The sequence below is a fragment of the Sapajus apella genome, unplaced genomic scaffold (assembly GCF_009761245.1).
Source record: "Sapajus apella isolate SASKATOON/1434 unplaced genomic scaffold, GSC_monkey_1.0 scaffold108, whole genome shotgun sequence".
NCBI classification, from domain to species: domain Eukaryota; kingdom Metazoa; phylum Chordata; class Mammalia; order Primates; family Cebidae; genus Sapajus; species Sapajus apella.
Genome location: NW_022437048.1, coordinates 2,934,443 through 2,958,194, shown reverse-complemented (window position 1 = coordinate 2,958,194; position 23,752 = coordinate 2,934,443). Strand labels below are relative to the sequence as shown.

The 23,752-nt window shown below is 35.6% G+C and overlaps 1 protein-coding gene across 4 annotated transcripts in view; it reads left to right on the top strand.

Annotated features, from left to right (window-relative positions):
* The window catches only part of CENPC (centromere protein C), a 64,246-nt gene extending 47,986 nt beyond the window's left edge, over window positions 1-16,260 (top strand). The window contains exons 13-19 of one of the 4 annotated variants that reach the window (XR_004263036.1): window positions 557-616; window positions 1,785-1,889; window positions 2,771-2,899; window positions 3,487-3,582; window positions 5,558-5,712; window positions 11,985-13,080; window positions 14,840-16,260. Coding sequence is in view for 2 of the 4 variants with exons in the window: in XM_032259289.1 (XP_032115180.1) it covers window positions 557-616; window positions 1,785-1,889; window positions 2,771-2,899; window positions 3,487-3,582; window positions 5,558-5,712; window positions 12,990-13,080; window positions 14,840-14,910 (707 nt within the window). In the remaining 2 variants the exon portion in view is untranslated. Of the gene's footprint in view, window positions 1-556; window positions 617-1,784; window positions 1,890-2,770; window positions 3,018-3,486; window positions 3,583-5,557; window positions 5,713-11,984; window positions 13,081-14,839 lie in introns of all 4 variants that reach the window. The other 3 variants (XR_004263037.1, XM_032259289.1, XM_032259290.1) reach the window with 3 other exon arrangements.
* Window positions 16,261-23,752: the final 7,492 nt, after the last annotated feature.

Sequence of the window (23,752 nt, the reverse complement as noted above, 5' to 3'; positions counted from 1 at the left end):
CACTGCTAAATTCGGTACACTTAAACTATTTCAGAACTTTATGAGAAAGGTACAGATAGTTCATTAATAACATATTAATTAACCATTATCAGTACCTACATCTTTTGTTGTTGTTGTTTGTTTGTTTTTTAACAGTTACACTCTTTAGAATACAAACCAGGGTGTCCAAGGGAGAGAATACAGTCATGGGTTCTTAGTTTCTGTTTCTGGTTGGGTCAGTAAAACCCATTCTTCATCCCTCTTTTCCACTTGTCACTAGAGATACAAACTAAAAACCATGGTTTCAGGCTGCTAAAGGCCTAAAACAAAGCAAAACAGAACATAACAAAATAAAGCGAATTGGACAAGCTTGTAATATATTCATTGTAGCAAAGTCTACAGAAATACTTCTTTTCCTTAATTTTTATAACTGAGCAGTGAAAAGCAAAAGGAGTAATGAAATATATTATCAGATCAAATTTTATTTAAAATACTCATACTGAAATTGACCAGGAAACTTTAACTTAACTTGGAATTAGCAGTCATTGCTCATGATATTATCTTTTGCATTTTGTAGGTGACTCAAGAGTAAAACGATCTAAAGTGATACCAAAGAGCAGAATCCATCACAAATTAGGTAAGAATATTTTCTTTTAATATTTTTATTGAGAAAAATACTTTCATTAAGTTTGTTTCTAAATATACTTAATTTTTCTTAAGGAGGAGAAATACTATTACTTGGATTAATTGGTAGGTAGATAAAATTACATACTTAGTTTTTATGAATTTCATATTAAGTCACCACAAGCTACTGAGTTAGTCTATTGTCCATTTATGAATTCTATTGCCTTCTCACTTTTTCCCCCATAGTAAGGGGGCATGATCCTCCCTTATCTATGAAGCTAGTGTGGAGTATTTTATCAAAGAAACTGTAACTACCCGGTAGATGGCTTCCTTGACGGCATCTGCTTCCACTTTAATCCAGTTGACTCCTAAACAAAGCAGTAGCTAGGGTAGTAAGTAGACAAAGCTGTGAACTGGGGAACCCGTGGAGTTGCCCATGTAAAGATTAACAATCTATGGTTCCCAAAGAGATATTTGCCAGTCAAGATACATGTTCCCACCTTTCTGTGATGTTGGGTGGCTTTTAATGTTTCTCTCTTTATTTGAGGCTGTGAGTGCTCTTGCACTTATACTTAGAGATTACCAGTAGGAGTGAAGCTTTCTCTCATTGCCTCACTCAAGAACTTAGCTCATGTCAGTATTTCGTGAGCCTGTATGATGAGAAACTGCTATACCTCTTGATACTTAATGCTTGTCTTGGAGTGAAATGATGAATCAGGAGTAGAGAAAAGGAAATAAAAATGTTCCTGATCAGGAGCTTCAGTGTTTACAGAGAGGAACATTAAGCATTATGCCTAAGAGCAGTAGGCAACTTCCTGTTAGCTTCAGGATAGCTCTAGCAAACAAAAAATAGGCAAGAACATGGGAATTTGAAGATACAGCCAACAAACTCAATTTAATATACAGAACTTTGCATTGTTCAGATGAGTGTACATTTGACATTGTAAACACTGGGCAATATTAAATTTTTAAATATTTGCCAATTTGGTAGCCTGTTTTTCCTTTGGCATTTCTTTAATTATTAGCATAAATATATGTTTTGTTTTTCTAGTCTTTTGTCTAGAAAAATATTTATGTTCTAAAAAATAAAGCATTCATTTTCTAAAAGATAGTCTTTCCACTGCCAAGTGCCATTAACTAAAAAACATATGTATATACTTTTGTCTGATACCTTTTTATAGTATTGCCCTCCAACACACCAAATGTTCGCAGGACCAAGAGAATACGTTTGAAACCTTTGGAGTACTGGCGAGGGGAGCGAATAGATTATCAAGGAAGGCCATCAGGTAAAACTTAGTTTATGCTTATAATGTCTACCAATAAAAAATCTGTTTACTATGTGCCAGACACTGCACTACATGTTTATATACATTACCTTACTTAATCATCACGCCCGAGATTTTGATAATAGGATTTAAATTCATTTTTGTCTGATTAATGTAGATATGCTGGTATTTTCTCTTTGGTAGCTGAGTGTTGTTATTCCTGTATTATCAGACAAGATTTATAATTGCATAATATAAAGTATTAGAACATGAGAAAATTATAACTGGTAAAGGTAATATAGTTTCCATTATTATTCCTGTTAACCATTTTCCATTTCCTCATAGATTTCTACAAAGTAATGTAGGGTGGGCAGGAAAGTATAATGTTAATCTTAGAGTTATTTTCTTATTTTTGTAGAGATGAGGCCTTGCTATGTTGTCTAGGCTGGTCTCTATCTCATGGGTTCAAGCAATCTTCCTGCTTTGGCCTCTCAAAGTGCTGAGATTACAGATGTCAGCCACCGTGCCTGGCTATATTTCTTTCTTTGATAGATATATCTAAGTCAAAGGACTAAAGGCATGTGGATTTCTATAAATAGTTCATTGCTAGCCTCCCCCCTCCTTTTTTTTTTTAAAAAGCTCACACTGATGACTATTGATTTCAGTTGAGCAACAGAGACCATCTAATTATGTTTCATCATCTAATCCTGTTTTATCAGCTTCTGATTTAGGGTGGTAGAGACATAATGAAATGGGTTAGTTTTGTGTTATTTCAACTATTAGCTGCAGACATATATATTCTTTGATACTTTGAAAGGAAGGGTGCCATATTAAATTTAAGGAGTTTTGTTTCAAGCTTTTCTCTTTCCCGTGTATATTTTCCTTTTTTTGTTAAATTTCAGGAGGATTTGTGGTTAGTGGAATACTCTCTCCAGACACAGTACCATCTAAAAGGAAGGCAAAAGAAAACATTGGAAAAGTCGGCAAAAGAGCTAATAAGAAAAGGATCTGTCTTGATAACGATGAAAGAAGTATGAACTTATTTATGAAAGTAACTTTTAGATTTTATTTTAAATAGGATTACTTTGAGAAGAAGCTCTTTGCAAAATATGAAATTTACTTCCAAAAACTTCAGAAATAATACTATAGGTAAAATTGATTTTTTAATGTCTACTTCCTTCCAAATGGAAAGTAAGCTAATTTTATTCTTAAAAAAGTATTAATATCATTGTATAAATTTCTTCATGAGTAAATTGCCTAGTCAAATGAAACCTACCTTTCCTATGCCCAAATGATGGTTAAAATAGACATTTCTAAAGTGTATTATATACCTCTTAAAGATTATGCAAAACATCAATTCCTTGATGATGCAAGAGTTTGAGTTTACACATTGTAGGCTTACAAAAAATAGGAAGTTTAGGGTGTTTGCTTTTATGTTAAATTATTATGGGTCTTAAATTTGAATTTTTGTATATCAGAGTGCTTATAAATAGGAAGAGACTTGTGCTTTTGACAATTTTCTTTTATAACTTCTGTATACCTATATTTTATACTGAATGTTTTTTATAATTGAGAATAATTTTAAGTAGTTTGTATTTCAATGGTATTTCTTTTGCAGAGACTAGCTTAATGGTAAATCTAGATATACCTCTTGGAGATCCTTTGCAGCCAACAAGGGTAAAGGACCCAGAAACAAGAGAGATTATTCTCCTGGGTAAGATCAGGGCTGTTATTGAAAATACTTAAACAACTTGTAAGAAAACATTGCTTGCTTGATGATTGGCCTGTCTACTTTCCCTTTCTCTTCCCAGTTCTTTCAGTGCTAAAGTCCAGAAGAGAATCTAATTCTAATAAGCAGTCTATGTGAAGACAACTGTGGGGGAATATTGATGTCAGACAGCCTTCAGGGTACACTTAATACCCTGGACTTGTCCTCTAGGGCACAAGTGCTATAATCAGGAATGTTGTCTCCCTCAACAGGGTCTAGGCCTTCTTTGACCAGGAGGACACATGGGGACAGAGGCTGTTTATAGGGAATTATAGATAGTTGGCAGACTCAAGGATCCTCTTACCACAAGCCCAAGCAGGGATTGTGGGGAGGGCACAGACAAACTTTTGGGCCTATGAATGGCAGTAATGTTACCTGGGATATGAATCCTTTGTGAGGATGACTAGCAAGGGCATCAGTCAGTTGTACAAATGCAAATGCCAGCTCTAAGCTTAAAGACGGTGCAAAGTCCTGGAAGCCTCCTGCTGTATTGGATAGGCATTAAATATTTTAGCCTGTAGCAGGTCATGGAAGATCCCCAAGGGATGGGCTATAGTGAGGTGGGAGTTTATGGATTACTCAGCTATTTACCAACCAGACCATATATATATATATGGTCTGGTTGGTAAATATATATGTATATGTGTATATACACATATATACACACACAAGAAATATTTAAATATTTCAATAACTGTTAGGACTGCACCATTGAGTACTAAGGGCTATTTTTCCAAAATCAGAGGAGAAGGTCAAATCAGAAAGGTTGTAATGGTAGCCAGGCATGTTGGTGTGTGATTGTAGTGCCTGCTACTCGGGAGACTGAGACAGGAGAGTTGCTTCAACCTGGGAGGCGGAGATGGCAGTGAGCCAAGATCGCGCCACTGTACTCTAGCCTGGACATGTAGAGCAAGACTCTGTCTCAAAAAAGGTAATAATAAAATAAATAATTAATTTTTTAAGAAAAGAAAGGTGGTAATTGTACTCCTAATTAAAATGTGGACTATGAAAATAGACTTCTTTTATTATCTTAACATCTTTGCAAAGTTATCTTTTATATTCAGATTATTTGGCAACAGAACAAAGAAGTATGAGTTTTGTTTAGTGTCTTAACTGAAAGCATTGTTGTACTCTGCCAGGTTATTGTGACTATTGTCAGGAGTTCATTTTTTGTTTTTTGAATCTACTATATATTTGTTTCTATATCATGTAGTCTGTAGGATCACTAACATTCCTAAATATCCTGGGAAATAGAATCAGAGGTTGATGACAGAATAATTTATTAATTATAGATCTGGAAATGTTTGTTAAGTAATGGAAATTTTTGTAAGTGAGATAGTAATTTCTGAACAACCATTAGAACTTGGTTTCTCACAAATTTTACCTAATAAAAATTAGCATCAGTCAAGCAGTACAAAAAAGCTTGTTGGCATGGTGATGATGCATTCATGGTTTATTTTAAACTTCAAAAATAGGGAATTCTTTTTAGTATCTCGGCTAATCTTGTTTTCTGTCTTAGTTACCGTAATACTGTCATTATTATTATTCAGCTGGAACTAACAGTGCTAACTTTGTGCCAGACAATATTTTAAATAGTTTACACACATTAACTCATTGAGATTCACAGCAGCTCATTAACATCAAATAGAAGAACCTATTATTAATTTCATTTTACTGAAAAGGAAATTGAGGCACAGTGAGAGAGAGCTTAAGTAACTTGACTAAGCTCATACAGCTTTTAAGACAGACAACAATTTGACCTCTGGCATTCTATCTCCATCTTTGATCTGAATCAGTTCTGTCCCTCTAAGGCAGATTTATATCCAGAAATAACTCTTTATTATATGTATGTGTATATGTTATATCGTTGACCAATAATAATTGCTTTTGTTTTGTATTTGTATTACTGTTTTACTCCTAGATCTTATAAGGCCACAAGATACATATCAATTTTTTGTTAAGCATGGTGAGTTGAAGGTATATAAGACATTGGATACACCTTTTTTTTCTACTGGGAAATTGATATTAGGACCACAAGAAGAAAAGGGAAAGCAGCATGTTGGCCAGGATATATTGGTAAGTATATATATTTTTTTATATATTTATGTTTTGCCATAGGTAGAACTCTGATTTATTGGATTTGATGAGACATTAAAATGCTGTTTCCTCAGGAATTAAATTCTATTACTACACTATGCAGAAAAAGGTTTTGATTTGTTCAATCTGTTTAGAGTCTACCAGCCAATAGTTATTTGAAAGTATCTGTTCTCTGCATAGCACTGTATTCTTTTGAGATTTAGAAATTTAAGGAATGTTTTTTAGTTAAAAACATCTTAGAATATAGATTTGCAAACAAATCATTAGGATTTTAGTGCTGGGGAATTATAGAGGTTAAGTCTAATTCCAGATTTCTATGATAATGTGTAGAGAAATAGGTTAAAAAACTTCTTCATTAATGACTTATATCCCAGTTAGCCTTATTTGATCATTATACATTGCATACAGGTATTAAAATGTGACATGTACCACAAAAATATCTAAAACTATTATATATTAATAAAACAGTAACCTGAAAAAAAAGTAAATAAAAATGAGTGAGATAATAATAATTAAAAAAAAAACTACTTAACTATTTAGCCATAGACTCAGGACTAAGAGCTAGTTGCTTCTATAAGTACTAAGTAATGTACCATTATATGTAACAATATTACTGGCTGAAGTTACAATGAGATTCAAGGTGAATCAGTCTATATCTTTCTTCCTGTTTATCTCCTTTTCTCCACCCTCACCCCCATTTAGAGACATATACCTCTGCAACATTGGTCTGTTTTTTTTGTGTATGTGCGTGTGTGTGTGTGTGTGTGTGTGTGTAACAGGAATATATATATACGTGTGTATGTACACACACGTATATATATAATATTTGTGTTTGAGTTTGAAAATTATAGAATATAGAATTTGAAAAGCATCAGATTTTGAGAATACTTATCAGCAGTTAAAAAATATAACTAAGGAACATTTTTTAGTCTGACATTTCAGGAGTCTGAAATCCTGCTATTGAAGTATCACACCCAGAATGATTCTCTTTAATGACAAACTTACTTTAAGTTCAAAAAGGAGGGAAAAAATGTGAAGTTTATATTAACAAAGTTAATATTAACTTTGAGTTTATATTAACAAAGTTAATATTAACTTTGAGTTTATATTAACAAAGAAGGGCAAATTTAGGCAAGGCAAGGAAAGGTACATATGAAAGTCAAAGATTATTACTGCATCAGTATAGCTAGAATCATGATTTAAAATAATTTAGCAATATTCATTAATTCAAACTTAAAATGTTATAGACCTCCAGTTACTGTGAGTGAAAACACACTTTAAAAGTATAGATGGTCCCTGTATAATAATAAAAGAATCATTAATAATGAGGATAAAAATGAAATGTCATCACTGAACTAATAGCAGTTACCCATTCAACTGTCATGCTTTTATTATACAAAAGGAAATTTGAATAGTAGATGTTTGAAAGTATGTAATCTGGCTAATGTTCAAAGGAATACACGTTTAAATCCAAATGATACTTTATAATTACTGAGTTAGTGGAAATTATTAGACAAGCATTTATACCCTGTGACCGGTGAATCTCATTTCTAGAAATTTTTCCTAAAGAAATAATTTGAAAGTTCAGGGAAGAGGTGCTGAACATACGTAGTTATTTATTTAATCATTGACTAATTGCAGAAATGAGAAATCACTACAATGTGCTACAGGAAGAAAATGTTACATTTTAATTTTGACTTAGTAATGAGATAAACCATTTTATGATATAATAAACAATTATACCGAACTTAAGTGTTTCAGGCACTGCACTAAGCACATTCAAATAGTTTGAGCATTTTATTTTGAAGAATAGCCGTATATGAAGACCCTTGTGATAAATGTTTAAGTAAACGTGCAACATCAAAGTTCTTTGTATATAGTATCTATTTTTCTATTTTTCTAACTAGGAAAAATGTACATATTAAAAAATGTAAATAAAATCTTGAAGAGAATACACGTTTTACTATGTGATGATATAGTTATTGATTTTATTTCTTATATATATTATCTTTAACTTTTTATAATGAAAATTAAAGCTAAAGTTTTTTAAAAATAAGACTAGATTTTTACATTTTTAAACATGAAGCACACTTAACTATATGTTTTTGAAAAAAATAATAAAGATGACAAGAGGGAGAACCAGCACAGGCCATTAACTCTCTTTCAAACACAATACTAGAGAATATAGAAGATGAAACAGTAGTAGATTTGTTAAAACCAAACTGCAGAAGAATTTACAAATTAATTATGAGAGCTGGTTGTAGAACTTCCCAGGAGACAAGAAGGAAATTAAGAAGTAGAAAATATTAAAGTTAAATAATATAGAGAAGAGAGATAAACATGCCTAAATTCAAATAATAAGAATTTCAGGAGAGAGAAAAAACCCAATGAAAAATGATTGATAATATTTTTTTAATTAGACAATAAATGTTCCAGAACTAAAAAAACAAAAACGTGACAGCAACCTACTTAAAAGAGCCGGTTTCTTGTGGAAATGCCTGATTCTAGGCCTTAATCTGAGCTTGGAATTGATAGCAAACTACTAATCATAAACCATTAAGATTGGGTCATGTTTCAGGTTCCAACTTGAAGATGCCACCACCGGCTGACTAAGATATGAAATTTGAGTATTAATAACAATAACTTCATTAGATTGATATGTATCAATTATATCTAAATCCATGAATTTGTAAGACGATCATGACCACTACTACTACAAATGAACCTAATTTGTTACTATTGGAGGCGTCTAGGAAGCTAACTCATTTTAACAACTGATTCTGCCTTTTCTATATAAACTCTGTTATTAGGTAATCAAATAATAGATGAGAATTTTGTTCATATTAGAGTAATATTCCAGCTAATGAGTGAAGAAGGAATGTTTGAGTTGAAATATTACCATTTTGCAATCCCTGATAAGTTATTGGATCTAGGCATCAAGGCTCGGCTGAGTGGCTGTTAGATGTCTAAAAAGAACACAACCAGGCATTATGTGCCTCCTGATAGAAAAATACAACACTATCCAATAAGTAGTCTTTCCTCCCTTATGTCTTAAGAAAAGAACAAAAAAACATAAACAATCAAAAAAACCCAAAAGCAAATAAAAAACCTGAATCTGATCAAGTCAGTAGATTTAACTACCAGTTTACAAGAAATAAAGGATGGTGAAACCTTTCAAATGACACCTGAGGATGTGATTAGCAAAATCCAACTGCATGAAGATTTTCATGGCAAGCTGCTTAATGTTTTCAATAAATTAAATGTAGGAAATAAAAAATAACCAGGTGGAACCTAGGGAATCAGGGTTTCTCAGCCACGGCACTAGTAACATTTTTCATTAGATAATTTTTTTTTGTTGTAGTGGAGACTGTCCTGTTTGTTGTGGGATATTTAGAAGCTTACCTGACCTATGCTCATTAGATTCCAGTAGCAGCACTCTAGTTGTGACAAAATTAAATACGTCTTCATAAATTGTCAGTTGTCCTAAGAGGCAAAATCACCTTGATTGAGAACCACTAATTAATATTGAGTGAGAAATTTAATAAACAGATCAACAATCACTGTATGCGGTGCTAATTTGGATCCTGATTCAAGGAAACCCTTGAAGATATGTTTAACAGATGATTGGAAATTTGACCATTACCTAGATATTTGGTATTAAATATACATTCATTTTTAGGTGTGATAATAGTATTGTGGTTATGTTTTTTAGAAGCACTTGATCTTTAAGTACATATTGATATATTTGCTGATAAATTATGATACTGGGCATTTATTTCAAAATAATATGGAATGAGGATAGTAGACTCTGGCCTCGGCAGGTGGTTAGTATTGGCTTGGGCAGGTGGTTAGTGTTAAGTATTCATGAGAGTTCATCATTCTATTTTTGTATGTTTCAAAAGCTTTCTTAATTAAATGTAGAAATGAAGGGAAGTGTGCTTAGAGAACCAAATTGAATAGATAAGGAAAAAATGCTAGAAATATATACTTGACTTTCTAGTATTACTTTTTTGTCTTTTTGTGCCTTCTCATATAAAAATACAACACTATCCAAGAAGTAGTCTTGCTTTCCCCATGCCTTAGGAAAAAAAAAAAAAAAACATAATCAAAAAAATCCAAAAGCAAATACAAAACCTGAATCTGAGCAAGTCTCCAGATTTAACTACCAGTTTACAAGAAATAAAGGATGGTGAAAGCTTTCAAATGACACCTGGGAATGTAATCAGCAAAATCCAATTGCATGAAGATTTTTGTGGCAAGTTGCTTAATGTTTTCAATAAATTAAATGTAAGAAATAAAAAAGAACCAGGTGGAACCTATGTTCTTTCTGATTGAGGCAAATTCTTTTTGGGTGTAATAAGAACTTTTTTGTTAATTATTAAGTTATAAAAATAGCTTTGGAACATTTCAGGGGGCTTTTTCCCCCCCTATTTAGGGAGGCAGCATATCACAGTGGTTAGGGAATGAATTCTGTAATCAAAATGGCTGAGTTCAAACCCCAGCTCTGCCATTTACCTTGTGACTTTAGAAAATTACTTAACCTCTCTGTGCCTCAGTTTCTTCATCCATGAAAAGCTACTAAAGCAGTAACTGTCTCATTAGTGGGCATATACATTAACCAAATAAGAATAAAGTGCTCATAACACTGCTAGGTACAGTATAAGTGCTATGTAAGTGCTAGCCGTTATTATTATTCTGGTATATAATGATCATTATACAAAGCAGTAATAAAAAAGGAGGAGAAATAATTATCTGAGGCAAAACATTCCTGATGTATGTCTTAGTCAGATTTGGTTGCTATAATAAAAACACCATAGACTTTGATCTGTGTCTCTTACAGAGGCACTAATCTCATTCCTGAAGGCTCTGTGCTCATGACGTAATTACCTCCCAAATTCCCCACCTCCTGATACCATCTCACTGGGGGTTAAGATTTCAAAATATGAATTTTCAGGGGACACACTAATCTCTAACAATGGCTGAATCTCAAAGTTTGAAGGCCTTATACTTTTTATTTTAGTTGCCAAAAAAATACCAGGTCACTGCCAGGGTGCTGTCTATGTATAAAGTATGAAATTTGCTATGTGTGAATATGGAAGCCAGCATGATTGAGAGATTTATCCTCTTTTACTTTCTTAATCTTGATGTTTAACGTATGATTTTGAGGGGAATAGGAATTTAGCTTTTTGTTTTCTTTGATTCTTCAATTAGATTGAGTAGTTTGTTGTCCTAAGCATGTGACCTTTAGAGAGGCATACATAAAGCCTAGGTATTTTTCTAGTGTAGGTGATAATCTTTTCAGTGGCCCTAGAATTTTCATAAGCCAGTAAATAAAAAGGAAAATCAAAGAAATCTCTTCCTGTATTACAGCTGTCCCCAATCTTTTTGGCACCAAGGACTGGCTTGTGAAAGACCAGATGTTTTCCACAAAAATTGATGGTGGCAGTAGGATTTGGCATTAGATTTTTGTAAGGAAGAAATCACCTTTGGCTACAGGGCACTTAGAGAAAGACCTCAGGTGGAGGTAGGATTGATTAGGTTTGTCTGAGCTCAGCCTCTCTTTGGACTGAGCTTGCTGTGACCACTGTAGGGGATGAGAGTGTAGTTCTCAGGCCACTGGAGTTACGTTCCCAGGGGGATTATGGCTGTCTCCACTGTGTCATACTGGTCACCAAGGAAGTGGGGGAAACCAGCAGGCAGGCCTCACCCAGCTCCCATGCAACCAGGCTAGGCCATTCTCACTCCCATTATGCCTCCCCAAACCAAGTTTGTATCCAGGAAGCCTGTGAATAGGACTGACATTTTCCCCCAGGCTACAAAGCCTCCCTGCTGAGAAAGCAAGCAGGACCTTCAGGCCCTGCCTCTTGCCACCTACCCTGGCTTGTACCTGAGCTTTCTGTTTGTTCTTTCTTCAATTCTGCCCAGGATAATTCATGTTAGGCCAAAATTATTTAAAGTTCAGCTGGAAGTTTCCTTCTTTCTGTGGTCCTTCCCCAATGCCACTGGCAGCCCTTCTCAAGGACTCCTATGAGATAAAGTCAGAAATGGCTTGCCTGGGCTTCCTTGGAAACCAGGAGTACCTGCAGAACTCTTCTGGCGTCTGCTTCTATTACATTTCCCTTGGCTCTCTAAATTTGTTTTAGCTCTAGGTAAGGTTAAATCCTCCTCTCATGACCTGGATTTTCAGGTTCTCCAGTAAGGATTTGTTTGGAGGCAGACTTTCCCCCTCTCACACTTTGGACACTCAACAGTTTTCCTGATATGTTCCTGCAGTAGTTCTTGGAGCAAAAGTTCATGATGTGAGTCTCCACACACCGTTCTGTCCATGTGAGTGGGAGCTGCAAGTTATCCTACTTTCTATCCTCCACTTTTTCCTGTATGTGCTATACTTTAATGTGACTGGCAGTGCAGGTTTGTTTATGTAAACATAAGCATCACCATAAACACATGATATTCATTAGGATATCATGATGGCTGTGAGGTCACTAGGCAATAAAATTTTTTAACACCATTATAACCTTATAGGACTACTATTGTGTATGCATTTCGGTGTTGACTGAAACACTGTTATACAGTACATGACTGTAGCACAAATTTAACCACTTAAAACAATACTCTTTTTTATTATTTATCTCACTGTTATGTAGAGATAACCATGAGCTTGACTAGGTATTCTGTTTAGTGTATTACAGTACTGGAATCAAGATGTTGGCAGGTTTATATTCCTTTCTGGAGGATGTGAGGATGAATCTACTTCCAATCTGCTTCCAGTCTTATTCAGATTGTTGGCAGAATTCAGTTTCAGGTGGTTGTGGGACTAAAGTTCCCATTTCCTCACTGACTGTTGGCCAGGGTGTCATTCTTAGTTTCTAGAAATAACCCATGTTTATTGGTATATGTCCCCACATCTTTAGTGCTGGCAATGATGCAAGTCCTTTTCATGCTTCGAATCTGTGTGACTGTTCATTCTGCCTCATTTCTCCCCTGCTTCTGTAACCGGGTTTTTTTTTTGTTGTTTTTTTTTTTAGAAAGTACCCATTTTTAAGGGTCTGTGTGTTTGGATTGGGCTCACCTACATTATCAAAGCTAACCTCCCCATGTCAAGACCCCTTTTGCCATGAAATTTAATGTAGTTACAGGTTACAGAGATTAAAACAGGCACATTTCTGGGAAGCTGTTCTTTTTCGCACTACATTTTAAAGTTCCTTTGGAGTATTATCACGGTTCAATTTTGAATGAGATTTTTATTTTTACAGGTTTTTTATGTTAACTTTGGAGACCTTTTGTGTACTTTACACGAAACACCTTATATAATAAGTACTGGGGATTCATTCTATGTTCCTTCAGGTAACTATAATTAAAGACAATTTATTTCACTTAGACAACATCTATATAGTTGTTTTTGGGCACCATGGAAATGGAAGCCACAGTGGTCAAAATGAAGTGTGATATGACTGATGGATGTCAAAACAGTTTGGTACCTGTTTTCCTTTCATGTTATCATTAGGTAAGCATATTAGCATTTTATTGTGTGGTGGTTTTTTTTTTTTTTCTTTTTTTGAGACAGAAGTCTTACTCTGTCACCCAGTCTGGAGTGCAGTGGCATGATCTCGGCTCACTGCAGCCTTTGCCTCCAGTGTTCAAGTGATTCTTGGCCCTCAGCCTCCTGAGTAGCTAGGACTTTAGGCATACACCACCACGCCTGGCTATTTTTTGTATTTTTATTCGAGACTGCATTTGCCATGTTGGCCAGGCTGATCTTGAACTTCTGACTTCAAGTGATCTGCCCACCTCGGCCTCCCAGAGTGCTGGGATTACAGGTGTGAGCCACGGTGCCTGGCCAGTTAGTGTTTTGATACATGAGAACAAGAGTTGTTTACTACTGAATGTAAAAATATTTACTCAGAAGATATGTTATATTCCAGAGAAGAAGGAAAATTATTTTCCCCATGTTACCTCTAAGAAATCATGTTTTTAGAACATTAAACTGTTTAAAGAATGGTATGCTTCATCCACTATTGAACAGCAGAAGTCATGGTAAGTAAGTGTTTTAATCCACTTGACATTCATTCACTCATTCAACAAGTATGATTAAGAGCCTACTATGAGCCAGGTGCAGTGGCTCACACTTACAATCCCAACATTTTGAGAGGCTGAGGAGGGCTTGATGTGAGGAGTTCGGGACCAGCCTGGGCAACATAGGGAGACCCTATCTCTACAAAAAATGCAGAAATTAACCAGACCTGGTGATGCATACCTATAGTCCTAGATCTTGGGAGGCTGGGACAGGAGGATTGCTTGAGCCCAGGATTTCAAGGTTGCAGTGAGCTATGTTTGTACTACTGTACTCCAGCCTGGGTGGCAGAGTGAGAGTCTGTCTCAAAAACAAAAACAAAACAAAGTTTCTACTATGTCCATGTATTCCTGCAAGAGTTTGGGATGTAAAATGAACAAAACAGGCAAACATCCCTGCTGTTAAAGAGCTTACATTCTGTTGGAAGGAGCCAATAGTAATAGCCATGCTTATATAGTCCTTAACATGTGAGCACTCTTGGGAATTTTCTCAATTGTGAACTTCCTCAATTTCTAATATATAGAAAGTCACAGTGATAGTACTCAATTCTGATAAGCCTGTTACATGGGATACTTGTCCATCTGTATTTCACTTTTGCTGTTATTTATTACCTTATTTATTTAAGAGTAGCATTTGCGTTTTTAAAATTTTGATTTTTTACTTAACATTGTACCTTTTATACTCATCTATATATGAGTATGTCTGGTTTAGAGGAATCCACGGCAGTTCTACAGACTAATAAAGATTGGTTTCAGAAAGAGATTTTCTTTTTTTAAACCCTTGACTGACTCATCTCTGCATTTTTTTACCATAATGATGTGAAATTTATATTGTCTCAAGCCTTATCTGGATTATGTGTCATGTTTAACTCTTGATGTTTTAGTTCATGAAATTGAATAAGTTACTTTAAGTTAGGTGAATTGTTTTTGTTTTGTGTCCTATACTACAGCTGTCAGGTGATGACTGAATACTTAATCAAAAGAAATGATTCCTATGGAAATAACTTTTGTTTTCTTATCACTTTACTTTTAGGTAACTATTATAACATCAAAAATCTCCTGAATGAGGAAAGCGTTCTTCTTTTTACTCAGATAAAAAGATGAAAGATAAACCAAGCTTAAATGTATGTGTGTATATATGTATATATAAAAACAGTTTGTATAGTTGAGAAATTTATCTTTGTAATCACATAATGTTTTAAAATAAACATTTTATTCATTTTTCTGTAGACTTGTATTTCATAAACATTTCTAACTCCCACATGTTTTCTTCAGCTTTTCAGTGACTATACATAATAGGTTGTAGCAATGCCCATATTTATGATACTGCTTTTATAATATGACAAGAATATGAAAATTAAATATAGGGCATTTCTTTATCAAAAGAGACCTGATTAATTATTCATTAAAAAACATCTTTTCCAAATACTAATTTTAAATCATTGATTAGTAAATAGTCCCATGGGAGAGAACTATGTTAGATGGCATATTTGTATTAATTTCCTAGAACTGCTTAACAAAATACTATACAAACTGAATGACTTAAAGCAACAGAAGTTTATTATCTCAATTCTAGAAGCTAGAAGTCTGAAATCAAGGTGTTGTCAGGACCATGATGTCTTTGAAAAACTGTAAGGGAGAGAATCCTGCCTTATTCCTAACTTCTGATGGTTTACTGGCAATTTCTGGCATTCCTTGGCTTGCAAATGTAGCATTTCAGTCTACTTCTATTATCACATGGTATTCTAGTCTATGTGTCTGTGTTCACATGATATCTATTTATTATATTACATATAAACGTTTTTTCCATCCTGTTTCGGTTCATATTTTCTGTTGGAGGCAGTGTCCTTTGCCATTGCTTTCTGTGTGTGAACTCAACTTTGCTTTTTAATATCAAATAAATATAAGCCACAAAGTCTAATCAAGGTTTTTTGGTATCATTAGCATAGAATTATTAACTCTGAAGAAACTGATGTTTCATGATAAATTATTTTTAGGCCAACTCCCTTTTCAGGTCTTATTTAACTGTTAAATACACACATTTAAAGAAACCTGGTGGTAGGACTTATGTAGAATAAAGTGTGCTGGCTCTTTTTATACTTCATATTTTTTTTATTGTGGTTTCTTTATTGACTCATTTTGAATTTATCTTTAATTATTTGAATATATTTGTTATGAAGTCTTGTTGAAGTCTTGACTCAACAAATATCTGGGCTTGTACAGACTTAGTTTTCACTGACTGCTTTTTTTCCTTTCGTATATCTCACTTTCCCATGTTTTTACATGTTTAATAATTTTTGGTTGACAGCTGGACATTTTAGGCAGTATATTATAGCAGCTCAGTTTTGTTTTATATCTAAGGGATTTGTATTGTTTTAAATTTTACATTTTGACTGAACTCAAACTGTGGAATCTGTCTTACAAATGATGTAAAGTTATTCCTGTCTCTGCTTAGTTTTTAAATTCATTTCAAAATTTATTCTTGCCTGCTAGGGGTAGTCCCTGTGTCCGCATAACTTAGCAGTCAGCCAATCATTTAGACAAAGGTTAAGATCAAACACTTGAGTCCATAGGCCTTCCACCCACTGTTGGTTGTTTTGTGTGGGATGGAGGATGCATTTAGTGTAGCAAGCAGTTACCAAATCCCTCTTGGTTTTTACATTTGCCATGCTCTCTAGAGTCTCCCCTGTGCATGCATCATTTCAGTTTGCCAAAGATGTTTGGAGAGCTCATTTTACCCTTCTCTGCCCTTCTGTTTCCAGGATCTTATTAAATTTCTGGCTGCTCTGTTGCTCTTCAAGAACTGGGACTGTAACCTTTGGCTAACAACTACAGAATTTTCTCGTCCCTTCTTAAGTAATTTTTCTACTTTTGACTTAAAAAGTTGTAGGTTTATACCTCTGCTGTAAATCAAGTAAGTCTTCTCTTACAGCAAATTTGCTGGTTTTCAGTTAGCTACAGGAAGTTAAAGCTGCAGTTTTTACTGATCAACCTAGGGGTGGGTGAGACCTCACTCAAGAAGGCCACAGATTACAACAATCCTCTCCCCTCCCTTCTCCTCCCCTCCCCTAATTGTGATTTTTCTCCTCTGCCCATTAAGACCACTATTCTTTTTGAACTCAACTTTCTGTTTCCAGCTTTGGAGAGTGTCCCAGGCATAAAATCAGATGACTATAGAATTAATTCTCATATCTTTAAAAAATCACAGTTCTGTCCGGGTGCAGTGGCTCACGCCTCTTATCCTAGCACTTTGGGAGGCCAAGGTGATTGGCTCACCTGAGGTCAGGAGTTCAAGAGCAGCCTGGCCAAAATGGTGATACCCCATCTTTACTAAAACACAAAAATTAGCAGGGAGTGATAGCAGGTGCCTGTAATCCCAGCTACTCAGAGGCTGAGATGGGGGAATTGCTTGAACCCAGGAGGTGGTGGTTGCAGTGAGCTGAGATTGTGCCACTGCATTCCAGCCTGAGTGGCTAAGCAAGACTCCGCCTCAAAAAAAAAAAAAAAAAAAAAAAAAAAAAAGACTCACAGTCCTTCACTTTTGTCCAGTGTCTGCATAGAGTTACCTTTTCTATTTTTCTATTTTCTAATTTGTTGGAGGAGGACAAATTTGATACCCATTAATCCATCATGGGCATCACCCGTGAAAGTTTTTTTTATGGTTTTTCTAATCATTTTTATTATTGAATACGATTATACAGTTTGTTGTCCATTTACTTACCACATGGATGCATGTGCCTTTAATTTCTCCCAGTGGTTACTTACATCTTGTAACTACAATGCAGAAAACAGGAAATTGGCAAGGATAGTGCATGTGTATAATTCTACTTCATCATGTGTGTGAATTTGTATATCTACTGCAACCAACATACAACTGTTCCATCATCACTAATTTGTTCTTTAGCTCTGTAATATTGTTACTTACATATTGTTGTAGCAATGGAATAATATAGTGTGTGACCTTTGGCTTTTCTTATTCAGCATAATGTCCTTAAGATCAAGCAGTTGTACCTGTCAATAGCTCATTTCTTTTTATTGATAAGTGGTATTCTCTAGTATGGATGACTGTACCACAAATAAAGATGAAGCGAACACTTCATACAGGTTTTTGTGTAAACGTAAGTTTTTGTTTCTCTGGAGTAATGCCCATATGGGAAGCATGCATTTAATTTTTTAGGAAACTGCCTAACGGTTTTCCAGATTGGCTGTACCATTTTGCATTCTCATGATCAACTTATGAAACACAATGGTGTCATATACCCCTTATCTGTGGTTTCACTTCCCTTGATTGCAATTAACCCACAGTCAACTGTGGTCCAAAAGTATTAAATGGGAAATTTTAGAAATAATTCATAAGTTCCAAATTGTGTGCTGTTCCGAGTAGCACAATGAAACCCCATGCCCTCCCGCCTGGGATGTGAATCTTCCTTTTGTCCAACATATTTATACTATATACTACCTGCCCTTTAGTTGTCAGTATTTTCTGCTCTTGACATTCAACCATTGATAGCATCGTGGTTCTATGATCCAGAATCACCTGAAGCAGTTGATCCTCCTGACAGTAGTAGCCTAATGCTACCTCACAGTTCCTGTGTCATTCACCTCCCTTCATCTCATCAGCATAGGCCTTTTATCACGTCATCACAAGAAGACCAGTAAGACAGGTAAGACGGGTAAGTGCAGTACAAGAAAGCATTTTGAGAGAGAGCCCATATTCACAAAACTTATTATAGCACGTTATGATTTTTCTGTTTCATTATTAACTCATACTTTGTCTATAAACTATTATATGTATGCATGCAAAAAATCTAAAGATAGCTACATATTTATATATATAGATATATATAGGGCTCAGTACTATCTGTAGCTTCAGGTATCCACTGGGGGTCTTGGAACCTAACCCCCAAGGCAGACTGCTGTATCCAGCTTCTTTGCCCCCTCATCAAACGTTTGTTATTGTTATTTTTTTTTTTTTAGCTGTTCTAATAAGCGAGTAAGGATATTGTCTCTTAATTTGTATTTCTCTAATGACTAGTGATGTTAAACATCGTTTCATATGTTTATTTACTATCCATATATTTTCTTCAGTGAAATGCCTTTTCGTGTTTTATGATCATTGTTTGGGTTTTTAAATACTGTATTTTGGAAATTTTAAAAATATATTTTAGGTATGAGTCATTTGCTGGACATATGGTTTGCAAATATTTTCTCCTGGTCTGTGGCTTGTGTTTTCATTATTATAACAAGACCTTTTGAAGAGCAAAGTTTTAATTTTGATGAAGTCTAACTTACTGATTTTTATTATTTTATAGATCCTTCTGTTAGTGTCATGCAAACTCTTCAATCCCTAGATCCAAAATATTTTTTTTCCTATTTCCTTCTAAAAGTTTATAGTTTTGCATTTTACATTTCAGTTTTGTTATCCATTTTGAATTAAATGTTTTTTTCATAAGGTGAGAGGGTTAGGTCAAAATTCATTTTCTGACTGTGAACATCTGATTGTACCTGCAGCAATTTTTGAAAGGGCTTTCTTCCATTGAATTGCTTTTGCACCTTTGTCAAAAATCAGTTGAGCATATTTGTGTGGATTTATTTGGAGTTCTAGATCTATTTTTTTAATATGCTAGAAGTTTATTCTATTGAAACAGTTCAGAGGTATATAGTCAAAGGCAAAAATAGGGTGGCTCTGCTATCCTTGATATGTGGCTTGAATTTTTTTTTTTAATTTTATTTCAATGGCTTTTGGGGTACAAGCGGTTTTGGTTATATAGATGGATTACATAGTGGTGAAGTCTGAGATTTTAATGCACCTGTCACCCAAGTTGTGTACATTGTACTCAGTATGTAGTTTTTTAATCCCTCATTCCCTTCTCATCCCCCCTCTTGAGTCTCCAAGTTCATTATACCACACTGTATGCCTTTGCATATCCATAGCTTAGCTCCCTCTCACTTAGCTCATGACTGAGACCATATGGTTGTTGATTATCCGTTCCTGAGTTACTTCACTTTGAATAATGGCCTCCACCTATATCCGTGTTACTACAAAAGACATTATATTTTTAAAAGTTAAATTTTATTTTAGATCCAGGTGGTACATTTTTTAAAACTTCAATTTTATTTTAGATTCAGGTTTGTTACTTGAGTATATTGCATCCAGGTAGTGAGCACAGTTAGGTAGTGAGCACAGTATATTGAGACTTTTATCACTATGTGCAGAGGTCTGGCCTGCAGACCCTGACTCAACAAACGGATGAATAAATTTATTCCCACACCATTACAGTGATTCAAGTGGGCTGGGGATGGTTGTTGGCTGCTTTAAGAGGGCGAAATGCAACCAATCGACCAAGACTCCCTGTACATCCACACCTTTATTCAGTAAAAGATTTCCTAACAGAGGTTCTAAGTCACCACACTTGTGGATAGTTAACATGGTTAAAAAAGTGGTTTTATGATTGATAAAAGCTTTAGGTGCCAGGACCAGAGTAAATACTATTAGCAGGTAATTCCCCTTTGATTCCCCCCCACCCCCCCGAGAACTATCCAGCACAAAGTTGGCATGAGTAAACAGTAGAGACAAAGGCATGTGGGTAAACAGACTTAAACTGGAAAAGCCTTTTGTCTTCCCTATCTCTTCCCTAAGATGCCAGCTGCCTTCAACTTGTCCCAATAAAACCTTTTGGCCTTCCAAAAGGCTTCAGACTAATCTATAATTTTCCCTAATATTTTGCCAGCCACCTCGAGTGAATCTCAACAGTATATTGCATCCATGTAGTGAGCACCCAATAGGTAGTTTTTCAACTCCTGCTCCCGTCCCTCCTTCCCTGTATCTACCCAAAGGAAAAGAAGTAGAGATACGCTGCACTCTGACTTTTCCTCAGCTCCATGGCCAGGCCATCAGGAATGTGACCCACCTCCTACTCACACTTCTGATCAGTGTTCTGGCTGTTGAGATCAGACAGGTACCTCTTCATCTGCAAAAAACATTGGTGTTCAAGTAGAGAAGGAGTGTGACTCTACCCCACATGCAACTCTAAACCTGGAGGGTACTTTTCCTGTGGGGATGCGGTCACCCTGACGTTCTAGAAAGGCTGTCTATAGGTGCACCCATGTGAAGCTCCTATGGGAGAAACCCCAGCTCTGTCTACAGTGGTAGATTGGGGAGAAAGGAAGTCTTAGTAGAGCTACAGTTTCCCCACTAAGCCCAGCACTGCACCTGCGCCTCTGCTGAAAGAAACTTCCCACAAATGAAGATTCTGGAACTCAAGGCCTGCCATCTGGATTCTTTTGTCATACAGGATGCTCCCTTCATATGGTATACTCCCTGTTCCTGCAGTAGTGGGAGTCCCTGAGAGCCAAACTACTGTAAATGCTCTGCTGGGGCTAGCCACCCAGTGGGGCTGCCACACTGACTGGTGCAGGTGAATATCTGAAAGGAATCTAGTGATATGAGTTGTCCTCAAATCTTCTAGCAGTGGGTACCAGGACCAGTTCTGGTGATGGTGGCAGGGGAATGACATAGACTCAGGCTGCTTGATTATAAATAGCTCAGTGTGTTTGCTTTATCAAATGCCGATTCTAGTAGTTATGAACCGGTCACATGGACAGACTCAGGACCTCCTAGTTAGCCAGGTGGTATAGGCAGTGGTGATAGCTGAAGTCACACAGGTTTTCCTCTTCCTCGGCACTGTGTTATTCTACCTACAGATGCTGTAATGGACTGTGTTGGCTGGCCTCCAGCTAGGAGGTGGTATTTGCCAAAGAGTGCCAACTGCAGTGTTACTGGTGGGATTTGTGCTTGCCTTATGTTACCCAGGGAAGGTACTCTGATGTCTCAGGCAATGGGCAGTGCCATAGTACTTCCAAAAGTTTCTATTGTTTGTGTTAAGCTACTAGGGCAGGTAGAGGGGCAAAGCCAGGTGGAGGCTAGGTCAGACAAGCCTGCAATCTGACTTTCTGTGTGTGGGGCAAGCAGTGGCCCCACTAGCGGTCAGCGGGCAGTTCTCTGGCCACTGGGGTATTGTTACAGGAAGGAGTACAGCTGTCTCTGTTGCACAGAAGAGTTCACATAGGGTGTGGAGAGTAGCAGGTGGCAGTGAACCCCACCCAGCTCCCATGCACTTGGCAAGGTAGGTATCACACCCACAGTATTTTATTAGCAGCAGCAGCTAGCTAGATTCCAGGCAGTCTGTGCTCAGATTCTCTGTTGATCCATGTATCTCCTCTCCCTTAATTAATGTGTGACTTGAAATTGTGTATAGTGGTTCCTCCTGTTTTGTTCTTTCTGAGAATTATTTTAGGTATTCTGATTCCTTCACCTTTTCATGTAAATTTGAATAATTTTGTATATATGTGCAAAGATCCTGTGATTTTGATTAGTTATGTTAAACTTGTATATTATTTTGGGGAAAACTGACATTTTTGCTATCTTGAAGTCTTCTAATCCATGAACTTGATATGATGGTATGTTTCTCCATCTATTTAGATCTTTGACTTCTTTCATTAGTATTGTGCATTTTCAGTATACAAGTCATGTACGTGTTTTGTTAGATTTATATATAAATATCTTTTGAGGAATTGTAAATGGTAATTTTTCTATATTATGTGTTCTGTGATGTATTTCTTTAGCATTTTGCCTTTCCTATTCTTTTAAGATTTTACATTAAAAAGTGTCTTATCTCTCTGATATCAGAAATATATTGTACTAATTTTTGTATGTAACTTACATGATATGTACTAGATTAAATTAAAATAGCCTAAGGAAGTTTTGAGATTGTATATTGGAGCTTCAGAGGAGAAATAAAATTAGTTGTCTGGAAACAGCTTTATTAAATCAGAAACTTCATAACAAGGTCAGGGTAGACAACATTTTTGTGGAACACACACAGTGTCTTGATATTTTTAAAAATAGGTTTTATTTATTAGAGCAGTTTTAGATTCACAGCAAAGTGGAACAGAGAGTACTGAGTGTTCCCTGTATACCGCTTGCTCTCACACGTGCACAACCTCTCCTACTATCAACACCCTGAACCACAGTGGTACATCTGTTACAGTTGATGAACCTACAGTGACATATCATTATTAGCCAAAGTTTACAGCTTACATTAGGGTTTTCAGTTGGTGTTGGATATTCTATGGGTTTTGATGAATGTATGATGACATGTATCCATTATTATAGTATTATAGAGAATAGTTTCACTGCCTTAAAATTCCTCTATGCTCCTCCTATTTACATCTCCCATCTACCTCACCTCTGGCAACTACTGATCTTTTTAGTCTCCATGGTTTTGCCTTTTTCAGAATGTCATAGGATTGAATTATACAGCCTCTTTTGTTTGATTTCTTTGATAGTGTATTTTTAATAAAATTTTTAGCTTTCACAGGTTAATTATTAATGTATATAAATACAATTTTTTTGAGATGGGGTCTTGCTATATTGCCCAGGCTAGAATGCAGTGGCTATTTGCAGGTGTTATTATAGTGCACAATAGCCTTGAATTTCTGGCATCCTGTGTCCTGAGTAGCTAGAATTACATATGTGTGCAACTTCACCAGGCTCCCAATTGAGTTTTAAATGTCAATTTTTGCATCCTGAATACTTGCTAGAGTCACTACGAGTTATAGGAAGTTTTCATTGTTTGTTTTTCAAAGGTTTGTTTTTAAAGATTTTCTACTTAGACCACTATGCAAATAGAGCCATTTTTTTTCTGTCCTATCTGAATGCTTCTCACTATTAGAGCTTCCAGTTTTATGTTGAATAACAATGGGGAAAATAGACATTCTTACCTTTTTTTCCTAATTATAGGGGGAAAGCATCTAGCCTTCACCATTAAGTTTGATGTTAGCCGTAGGTGTTTTTTTTTAGATGTTCTTTGTCAAGTTTAGAACTAATTTTTTAAATAACAAATGAGTGTTGAATCTCGTTAAATGCCTTTTTGCATCTGCGGAT